The 11,365-nt window shown below is 39.9% G+C and overlaps 1 protein-coding gene across 1 annotated transcript; it reads right to left on the minus strand.

Annotated features, from left to right (window-relative positions):
* Positions 1–532: 532 nt before the first annotated feature.
* lztfl1 (leucine zipper transcription factor-like 1) lies at positions 533–8,179 on the minus strand. The gene is made up of 10 exons (XM_085468099.1): positions 7,905–8,179; positions 7,462–7,586; positions 7,123–7,317; positions 3,564–3,621; positions 3,083–3,154; positions 2,904–2,969; positions 2,734–2,811; positions 2,263–2,439; positions 1,705–1,808; positions 533–1,525 (listed from the first exon to the last, which is right to left on the minus strand). The coding sequence occupies exons 1-10, from the start codon at positions 7,905–7,907 to the stop codon at positions 1,507–1,509; spliced, it is 897 nt and encodes a 298-aa protein (XP_085324225.1). The 5' UTR covers positions 7,908–8,179; the 3' UTR covers positions 533–1,506.
* Between the last annotated feature and the right edge of the window lie 3,186 nt (positions 8,180–11,365).

Consider the following 11,365-nt stretch of genomic DNA (forward strand, 5'->3'; position numbering starts at 1 on the left):
AACAACATGAAAGCATGGATCCGACCTACTTGTATCAGTGGTTCAGGCTTCTGGTGGTGGTGTAATGGTGTGGGGGATATTGAATTGGCACACTTTGGGCTCCCTAATATTAACTGAGCATCATTTAGATGCCACAGCCTACCTGAGTATTGTTGCTGACCATGTCAATCCTTTTACGACCACAGACATCAGTGTACCACAAAGCTCCAGTGATCTTAAACTGGTTTATTGAGCGTGACACTGAGTTCACTGTGCTCAAATGGTTTCCAGTCACCAGACCTCAATCCAGTAGAGCATCTTTGGGATGTGGTGGAACCAGATAGTCACATCATGTATATGAACCAAAATCTCTGAGGAATGTTTCCAGTATCGTGCTGAATCTGTGCCATGAAGAATTATGCAGTTCTGAAGGCAAAACGAGGGTCAGGTTACTAGTGCACTAGAAACATGTTCATGCAGTAAAGTGTCTGTTTAGTGTATGATATCAGCTGAAGTTAAATGTGAAGAAGAAACTTTCATAAAACCGACGACATATTTTAGTACCAGCTTTTATTACCCCATACTTTGCACAATACAAACAAACACACATCTAGTGTAATATAGGGTAGATGTGTCATACTCTACAAGAGCATTACTTCATGAACATCATGTAAATATATTTTTTTTTCCTCTTACACTCCATCGCCCACAGCAATACGAAAAGTACATGGATAGAGATTCCACACAAAAATATTCTATGCGATTTTGAAGGGGAAGTAGGGAAATCACTGTAAATCATTATTCATGTCATTTAATAGGCAAGAGCAGAAAAGTAAAAGCTCCGGGTTTTCACGCATTGGGAAAAAAAAACAAAAAAAAGAAATACTGTAGGTATTTGGTGTGAAATACTATTAAATGCTTAGGTAACAAATCAGATGAACCGCAACAGATCAATAAACTTTTTTCTGTGGCTTGGATTTGCTTGAAACTGCATGTAACTCAAAAGCGATGCCAAGTTCACTAGAAAACGGGGCTGCTGAGATTAAGACTAATCAGCAGGATATCAGTAATCACCTGATGCATGAATGGCAAATATTTTAACCTATGATCACACAATAATAAGACTGCAAAGCTTCCGGCAGACAAAAACGTATCTGTCAAATTCAGCAAACAGACAAGGCCTCTTCAAACTGGGACGTGTTGGTAATTGCATAGAGCACAGAGGGAAGTCTGCTAGCTACTGTAAGTGAGCTCTGAATTGAGACACGGAAAAAGAAAGCTCGGCCATCACTACTACATTTGTGTGTGTGTGTGTGTGCTTCCAGCTCCTACTCTTTACTAAAGCCGATTACTAGTGAAAATGCCAGACAAAGCGTGAATAACAGTTTCCTTGTGGAAGAGCTTTTTTTCTGTCTCTCTTGTCTTACAGCAAAAGATCAGATGGTTTCGTATCCAAACCACAGTCGTAAATCTTGGTCCCACTTTATACCCGCAAACATCTGTTAAACCAGCTGTCCGGGGTGGAGCTCACTCATTAGGCTCATATCTGAAACAGAGAGCAAAATCTGAAATTAGTCAAACATGAACAAGAGAAGGAAAATCTCACAATTAGCTTATTAGTATTATATATTATGACTACACTGGGATGCCGTATGATTTTATTTTCAAGGGTGCTGATTCATTTTTACCTACTAGATTTGGATAATCTCACAATCATAGACTCACCTCTGCAATCGTTTCCTAATCTCTTTGATCTGCTCGTTCTTCTTGGTTAGAATCTCCTTCATGTTGCGGTAGGCCGCAGTTTGCTGGAACTTCTTCTCCAGCTCCTGCACGCAACACACACACACACACACACACACACACACACACACACACACACACACGCACACACACACACACACATTCAAACGTGAGAAAAACAGCACAGATTGCTCAGTGCACCTGACCAACTGACCCAATGGCATCAGGCGGCGAGTACAACATTCAATTGCATGACCTTTTGCTTAGAAACTCATGACAGGAAAGTGAACATGAAAAAACGTTTGCTTCCGCAGTGCCACTTGCAAAATAGGAACTGGCTGATGAAGAGCAAGGAGAGATTCGTAAACAGCAAGAAAGGCCTTTTGCGTGTCATGTTCGCAGACTTCATGACACCCTCATTGTCTCACAACTTCAATAATAACTGGGTAGAACAGCAACAACAACACTTGACATTTTGTGGGTGTTAACTATATGTTTGCTCGTTACTTTCAATTCCTGGAAGAGACCAAAGTTGCTCACTTTCTCTGCCAAGGCCAGCTGCTCTTGCACTCGCAGAAGCTCATGTTTGGAAGAGATCAGGTTGTCCTGCAAATCTTTCTGGGTTGCCACGTTGGCGCTGAGAGACCTTTCGTAGTCCTCTTTCAGAGCTGCCACTGTGTCCTCTAGACTGTTGATTTCCTTGGATTGAGCAGCCACCTTAAAGGGAATGGCAACACCGTTACCTCACCTTTTTTTGAATGAGTTGTGACATCAAGACTAAAAAAATCTATTTCTAACGACGACAAAATACACACTTTGACCATGTGGATACATACCATTTAGGTCCAAGTTGGCAGATAAAAGCAAATGGCAGAAAACATTTATATGAAAACGAAAAACTGTAAAGTTAAACAAACGAAAGTAGCGAAATGGAACGCAAACCGAGACCCAAAAAAAAGAAAAAGTGAGAAGATGACACTTGCTGACTGAAAGCCACTTTTGGAAACGTACCTGCTGTTCCCCTTGCACTCTCTGAAGGTCTTTCAGAGCTCTCTCTGCCCTGGATTTCTCATCTAGTGCACTCATGGCCTAAACAATCAAGCAGGAAGAGAATTAACAACACAACTATCGCTATCAAGCAGGAGTAAGATAGCACGTTGTTTAAATTGTTATTTGTGTACCTGGGATTCTAAAGTCCGGAGCCTCGCTCTCAGTTTGTCATTTTCCTGTTGTAGTCTCACTATCTCCTGAAGAAGTATTAAAGATACAGTAGCTGTGGTTTACTATGTAAACATGCGGACAATCCAACATCCCAGTGAATCTATGGAAGCAATCCATATAATGTACCACATTTCTTTACCTTGTTGAGAAGTTCAGACACTCCACTTTCATTCAGAGGGGCCAACTTGGGTTTGCTTGTTTCTTTGTTTATCTGGGGGATATTTTTAAATAACAAAGATTAGATGGTCAATTGTTCTTTATCTAACTGGTATGTAACTGTAAAACAAAACAAAACAAAAAATCAACACCATTTAGGCAAGTCATTCACTTTCCCATAAATGTGATCATTTCGTCAGAGTCATGAAAGAGCAGTTCATTTTGTTTGTCATAAAACGGTATGTGATAAAACCACTTGTCAACCTCAGTGATGTGTGAGTAAGTAACCACCAGGCTACTATAGACAGGTACAGAAAACTATTTAAAATGCACAGAAGCAGCTGCACGCCTCTCTAGTTACTAACTGTGGGTACAAATACGCTAGGGACACATGATCAATGACGAATATCTCAGCGGTAATGTTTGAAGCTCTCACACGTGCCAAAACTGCACCTTATGCTCACCTTATCGGTGGTTTTAAAGTCAGTCTTCTCAAATTCAGCCACTTGCTCCAACAGCTCCCTGTACGGGTCAGACGATAACAAAGCATTAGACGATAGAAGTAACATTTATTTATATAGTGCTTTTCACAGACCTAACAGTCACAAAGTGCTGAACAACAGTGAAGACATGATATTGCATAATAAGACTGAAAATGAAAAATATTACATGCAGAGAAAAATTATGACAGTTTATTTATTATGACAAATGTAGGGTTACTGTAAACAGCACTTAGATGCTACACTGGGTGCACTGATATGACAATCTGTGTGATCTCCTCACATCAGCTAACTTGTCACCACAATGTCGATGTTTATGTTTTTGAACATTACAGCGATCTACCATCTAAATGTTTGGCAGGGAAACTTAACACCCTATCTCTTGGTGGCAGTTTAGCACTCATGTTTTAAGATGCACGCTTGTGGTGAGCAGATCAGGCTTCTGAAAAGCTGTAATGTGGTTTTAAATAGCAGATGAAGACACGTAGCCTGTGATATGGGGCGTATTCCTAGCTTTAGACACCGTATAAGTCACGTACAGCTGAGCCCTGTGAAAAAAAGGCTTTGGAGGTTATTCATCCACCCACTGTTCGCATATTACAAAACTACTTTTCCAAAGAACACACACAGTGTGTTAACAAGGTGAAAGGTGAGAAGAGGTCACATTCATTTATGAAGTTCATCAGAGTGTCACAGAAAACAGGCGGTGCGTTTATACTTGTGTATGAGCCATGGGGCGCTGCACTGAGCAACCTGGACCCCGGGTCTGGGTCATTAGGTCATCGTAAGTAGGACATTTGGACAGCAAGCTGATGTTATCTGACTGAGATAAAGAAAAAAAGTTGCCTTCATATCCTCACTCGTGAAAAAAAGGACCGGTCGACGTGCGGTTTGGGCTTAAGCGTGACCATGAAATTTGAATTTTAAATCAAAAGCTTGCTCATTTCAGAAGTGAAGCCTACAACCTGTGGCACTGTCAGTTTTTGCTATCTGAACTTTTTGTTTGTTTGTTTTTTATTTTTTGGAGAGGGATGGAGTGAGGGATGATGGGTGAGGGTTGGGGCCTCTACGGAGGCTCGCAAGGGACATTGGACAAAAAAAAATGAAAATGAACTTTTGCAAGATTCGCAAAAGGCTTTGCGAGATCCCGAGTTACATTTGTGGTATCTCACAAAAGTAACTCGGGATCTCCCTCGAGAGTAGACATGGAGGAGGATTTAGGGCGTTTCCTGCGGTCAAGAGAGGTCCCACAAGAGGACATCATGCACATGCAACAAGACAAAAGTTACGGAGCCCCGCGGCTCCATACCATTGTGCACCCTTCATATACCCAATTCTGTTGCTCTGAGATATAGGCATACTTGAGCCAGAAAGCCCTGATACCTTTGTGCCAAAGAGTGCAATATTCTGACAACGGTTCACATGTGATGTAGCTTTGTTTCTGGTATCACATGTGCACGCCCTCATTTCTCCATGTTTGGGCTTGTAATATGAAAAAAAACATTCTCTGAAGAACATCTGGCACACTTGTTAAAGAAGAACACAAGAATTATCTTTCAGGTTTAATTAATACATATGTTATTGTAAGCAAATGGCTTTGTGCCACTTGCTAATGATTATTACTGTCAATAAATATTAGCGTTGTAATTTTTGTGAAATTAAAGTAGCAGACTTAAGTAATTCAAATCTTTTGCAAATAGTTTCACAGTTTAAAAAAAAAAAACACTACAAATATATCTGTATTTGTTTCTGATACTAAACATATCCAGAAATAGCCTTGAAAAAATGTTCAAATGTTAAAAGGCCTAACGGTCTCCTCTGCAAATTATAAAAAAATAGGTCATGCACTTTTCTGAGGTTGCACGTTTCCATTATGCTTTTTAATATTACTTTTAATGCTAAGGCTTATCTAAATTCACAGCTCAGTTTACCCACACTGCATAGTGCGTGTGCATGTTGTGGTTTTCAGGCTAACTGAACATCCCTGCAAAAAAAAAAAAAAAAGTGAGAAACAAGCGTAATGGAAAAAAAGGGTTAAACTGACAGCGAGGGCTGGCAGTGACCTTTTTACCTGGCATGTAACATGTACACGATCTAAATCTGAGCAGCACTGCAGAGGAAGTGGTCTATGATACAGTGTGGTGGAACCTTTCTCTTTAACATGAAGCTTACTTTTTACATTGCTGTGACATGACCCCTATCACATCATTTTAACTACCTCCTGTCTATGTAAAAAGGCCTAACTGCTGAGAGGCTTGTTCAGATAAGCCAACCATTCAGCACGCAATGATAAATAATCCCACAATAAACATAATAAAAATGTAGACATTAAAAATGTCACAAAGACTATTCTTCCTTTTTTTTTAAAGGCATCTTTTTTAGGCATCTTTCCATTGATGCCTAAAAAAAATGCCATGATCAGGAAGGTTGGCACTGTGAACTACTCTGCTGCCCCCACAGTTAGTGTATGAAAGGAGGGTGTTGAACAAAGACCTCAGAATAATGAATAACATTTCACATCCCCTGCACAACCTAGTGGTCAGACAGAAGAGTGCTTTCAAGTAGGTTTATATCTGGGACTCTCCACCATTTGACCGTAGAACTGAAGCAGCTTCTCGGATGAGAGGTGAAACGTCTTCAAGTAACTTAAAGAAGTCCAGACACTTTTCTTTGCAAGCTCCTTTGACTTCAAGTAGGAGGCTCTTTCAGCTTCAGTGTAACAAATTTTGGCCCACTGTTCTTTGCAGAATTACTTTAGTTCATCCAAACTGGAGAGTTTACCAGCATGGATGACGTGTTTAAAGTCATGCAAAAGCATTTCAGTTTGATTTAAGTCCAAACGCTGACTTGGCCAATCCAAGTCATGGTGTTTGGGATCACTGTCCTGTCGCATAACTTAAATGTGCTTAAGATTCAGGGCATGAACTGACGGCCAGATATTCTTCTTGAGGATTTTCTGGTAGACGACAGAATTCCATCAATTACAGCAAGTCATGCAGGTCCTTAAGCAGCAAAGCAGCTCCAGACCACCACCACTAACATTTTTGACTGTTTGCACAGGTATGATGCTCTTTTTATGAAATACTGTGTTACGTTTATGCCACACATAACGGCACTCAAACCTGCCAAAAAGTTCAGTTTTTGTCTAATCAGTCCACAGAATGTTGTCATAAATCATCAAGATGATTTTGGTAAATGTAGGACAAAGCCTTTGTGGGTTTTTTTTTGTTTTGGGGTTTTTTTGGGGGGGGGGCAGCAGTGGTTTTCACCTCGGAACTCTCCCATGGATGCCATTTTTGCCCAGCATCTTTCTTATTGTTTAGTAATGAACACTGACCCTAACTGAGGCAAGTAAGACCTGCAGTACATTTTGTAATTATCCAGGTTATCTTTGTCTAGTATTACAATTTGTTTGATGATCTGAAACATATAAAAAAATCAGGAAGGGGGGCAAATATTTTCTCACAGCACTGTATGTCCGTTTGTCTATATATATCTGATAAGCAATTTCTAGATAGACCACCTGTTTTCCAGCTCCGAGATATCACTCTGTAGTCGTAGGTAAAACTTTTCCGCCTGGGAGAAAAGCTGCCTAAGCAGCAGTACATTGGTGTGGGCTGTGTTGATGAGCTCCATCTCCACCTCCCCACGCACCACCGCCTGCAGCTCGTCCAGCATCTCCTTCACCTCGTCCACTGTGAAGGTTTCCTCCACAAGCCTTCACAAAAATGCACGTAAATTGGAAATGTTTCAGGTACATCTGAACCGAAAAGCACTTCTAATTTCATTTTCCCTGCATATCTACTTTATATAGACAACTGAACGGAAGTAACGTGAGAAAAGAGAAGAAATGACCAGTCACCTGCTATCTTTGAGCTCCTCGAAGCATGAGTCGATAGTTTTGAGCCTTAGAACTCTCTTTGAACGTGCAAATCGCATATAATTGATGATTTCATTCTGATGGTGTTCATTAAATCCAAATTCAGCCTACACGAAGATAAGAGAATTTTGATTTTAAGCAAAGATCGGCACACAGAATAAAAAATGAACACAAATAAGGTGTACATAAACAAGCAGATAATTAGCTAACTTGAAGAGGATTTTCTCTTGCTAATATGCAGCAGGGCCTTTTCACATGGGCTTGCACATCCAGCGTACTATTTATGTATATAAAGGGTTGCTCGCTAACATTAGCGGTTCACTCGTCTTTTGATTCAGCTTTAGAGCACAGGGCTAGGCGTCTAGCATGCTAAACTCCTAAAAGCGAACAGGTGGCCTGTACAGCAAATCATTTCAGCTACTTACCATGATGGCTGTGCAGCTAACGTTAACGTAACTAAGTTAGCTAGCTTGAAGACTGAGCTGCTCCAAAAGAGGGAAAAAATGGGTTTTTCTGGCTATAATTTAGATCATTCAGTGAGCAGACTGAAAACCAGCGGTGAAATGCTGGAATCGAGTGTTGTTGAAAATCTCTTATAATTACATTCGACGAGGCTAAACAAAGGTTATATGACAGCTATAAGACTATCAAGCAGATTTGCTAGCCTCCTAGCAGCTAGTGTTTGCATTGAGAATGCCTTGGTAACGGAAAAGAGCGTCATCACCTTGGTTACCAGAGGTGCATTCAATGGCGCTACGTAAAGATTTGAAACAAAAAGTGAATCCCAAAACAACATTAACTGCCTCATCTTAACAACATTTCATATACACACGTGTGTGATATTCACTATAAGATTTTTTTTAAACTGGTTTTAATTTAAGGGTAGTTGTTTAGTCTTGTTGTTGTTCTACGTTAATTCGATCTCAACATAGAACACGCTATCTGCCTTTAACTGCCTCAAAAGTAGTCGGTAATCAAGTCATTCAGTTGTCTGCTTCGCAGTTCAGTGTTTTGACAAGATTCATCCCAGTCAAAATTTCAGCCCCACTAAAGAACTAGCCCATTTGTGAAAGCCTATAAACACATGAGAAGCAGAGTTTTGGTGTGTGTTCCATATACATATATACCCAGTCTACATTCAATTAATGCATGTATACTGTGTCTTAATGTCTGTCTTGGACACACATACACATAATGCAGCTCTTATTTTTGGTGCTACTGAATCTAGAGCAGTATTTAGATATCGAACATCTCCCGATCAGGATGATTTTCTAAATGGATGACTATTGGCGATCATATGACTATTCCGTTTCACCATTTTTTTGGCATCCACATTTCTACCCTTTCTAGTTGCAGATGGGTTTGCACTGAATGTGACTGATGGTCAGTCATAAACTCATTATAAGACTGAATTGACAGCACTACTGTAGCACACCTGATTGAGCACCGGTGTGCTTAGAGTCCTCATTGCAGGGGTCTGAATCTGATCCAGGCCATTCCCTGTGTCATTCCCCTTCACTCTCTCCCTGCCTTGCTGTCTATTGGCTGCACTGTGCTATAAAGGGGAGAGAATGGATTTATGTTCTGACAACTCTTCCCCTTCATCTTTCAAATCTTCTCTCTCATTGAGATTCTCTGAGTAGAGATTCTCACCATCTTGCTACTTGTTGTGTCTCATCACTGATTTGCAGCTGTGAGAAAATATAGGGTGATTCCCAGAAAACAGAGGATAAAATGTGTGGGACTGTGGGAACAGACAGATGTATGTCATAGAAATGTTGCAATAGTGAAGCCTTATGCGGGAAAAATAGGAACAGAATCACATTACTCCTGAAAATGTTTTACTAATAGAAAATTAGCCAGGAAAGCAAGTAAGAGTTTGAAATACTAATTAATCATTTCGATCATTACATGCAATTTGTTTTTTCCTCTCATTTCGTCTCAACTTTATTTTTCCGTCTCTTGTCTTGTGATTGCAAAAAGCCTAAATTGTCTTCTTCTGGTTTTTTTTCCTTTAGGGATCACCACACCACATTACCTGCCTCCATCTCCACTTATTCCTAGCACACATCCATTAATCCTCTATGTGGACTTCCCGGCAGCTCCATCTTCAACACCCTTTCCCTAGTATATCCACAACCCCTCCTCTGCACATGCCCTAACCATCTGAGCCTTTCTTCTCTAACTTTGTCTCCAAAGCACTCAGCCTGAGCTGTCCCTGTGATGTACTCATTTTGCCCAGTGAAAATCTTAACATCTTCAATTCTGTCACCTCCAGTTTGGCCTCCTGCCTTTATATCCAAATCACACATAATATCAAGTCTCACTACCAAAGTATTTATTATGCAGCAAGTACCTGCCTGAGCTCATTCATTGCACAGTATACAGCAGTAGGTGGCACCATCTGGCTAGAAAAAAAAGTATGACAGGAGCACAAACCACAAACACAGGAACCCTGTCCAGTCTAACCCAGAGGGTTGTAACAACAAAGCCAAACTCTCAGCTATACATTTTGTAAAGACCATAAAGTTCTAAATATCAAATTTTAATATTTTCAGCAACAGATTGCAATGCTTTTAATTTCTCATTTACTAGACAGTTAGTCTTTTTGTAGTCTTTCAGATTCTGTTGATCGTCTGGTCTGTTTCTCCATCAGTCAAATGCAGTGGACATCATCTGAGCCAAATAAAAGCTTCACTGATTGGCACTGTCTTCTCATCCTCAAGAACTTCACCCTCCATTTGACTCCATGGAAAAAGACGGAAATGTTTTTTTTCTCCCCCTCATGTCTCTCTAGCTCTAATTAAATTAGACTAACGGGCAGCGCATGGTTAGTCACCTAATCAGATGGCTTATAACGTGACTGCTGCTCTGCTCAAGTTTAGTTTGCAACATCTGTCAGTAACAGTCAGTAACAAGGCAAAGATGTTTCCTCTTTACCTGCAGTCACGGTGAGTTACTTAAAAATTCAGACAGGGGTTGAAAAACAGTAAAGTTACACGCGAGAGTAACTTTTTAAAGAGTAACAAATTGTTACTTTTTCTTAGAGGCCTTTATGATGGTCCTGTTATACATCTCAGTTGTTTCTTTGTAGGCTGTTCACAGTTTAACATTGTATTCAGGTAGTTTACTTTGATGGGCAGCTGAAATATGAACAATGTGTCAAAAAGAAATGTAATATTATACGAATGTGAGTCATTTCAAGACCAAATGCATGGAAAGTGAATGGAAAGAGAAAAAAATGAATATGAATGCAAAAAAAGTAATGAAATATAATGAGCAATAAAATACATAAAATGATGTAAAAATAACACAGTGCAGTAAGCAGTGTGTAGATTCATGTTAGGATTACTGGGGAAGGATGAAAAATACTGTTTTCTACGTGTTTATTTAAAGTTGTTTGAGTGTGCCTGACATATCTGTGTCCTTTATTATGCTCTGGAACTTCTCTGTCAGACACCGATTCGGTCTAGTGTTTTTAAGTGGAGATCCTCATTTAATGTTTCTTCTACTTTAGGAACAGGCTTAACCCATGTGCGGGAAACTGGCTGTATGAATACTATGCCTGAGCAAAAGGAATTGCTGCATTGATGGGAAAGTGTCCCTAGGGGGCAGAATAGTTGTATTTATCCCAGGAGTTGCGTTTTATTGAACAGGCTACTGTTCAGAATTATGTTCTTTCCAGCTATTTCCCCTCTCTTTCTGCAAATTTTTTTTTGTAAGATTAAGAGGTAAATAGTAAAATATAAAGGAATCAGCGAGGTTTAATCTGCTGTCCAGTTTACCAAGCATCCCTTCGACTATCCCTATATTTTCGTCATACATAACTTTGATGAAAAATAAGCAGACACTTTTAGTCATGAAGGTTATTTGGAGTAATAATTAT

This window comes from Copadichromis virginalis, linkage group LG9 (genome assembly GCF_057382275.1).
Source record: "Copadichromis virginalis isolate Kocher_CV1m ecotype Utaka linkage group LG9, C_Virginalis_male_GT1.1, whole genome shotgun sequence".
Classification (NCBI taxonomy): domain Eukaryota; kingdom Metazoa; phylum Chordata; class Actinopteri; order Cichliformes; family Cichlidae; genus Copadichromis; species Copadichromis virginalis.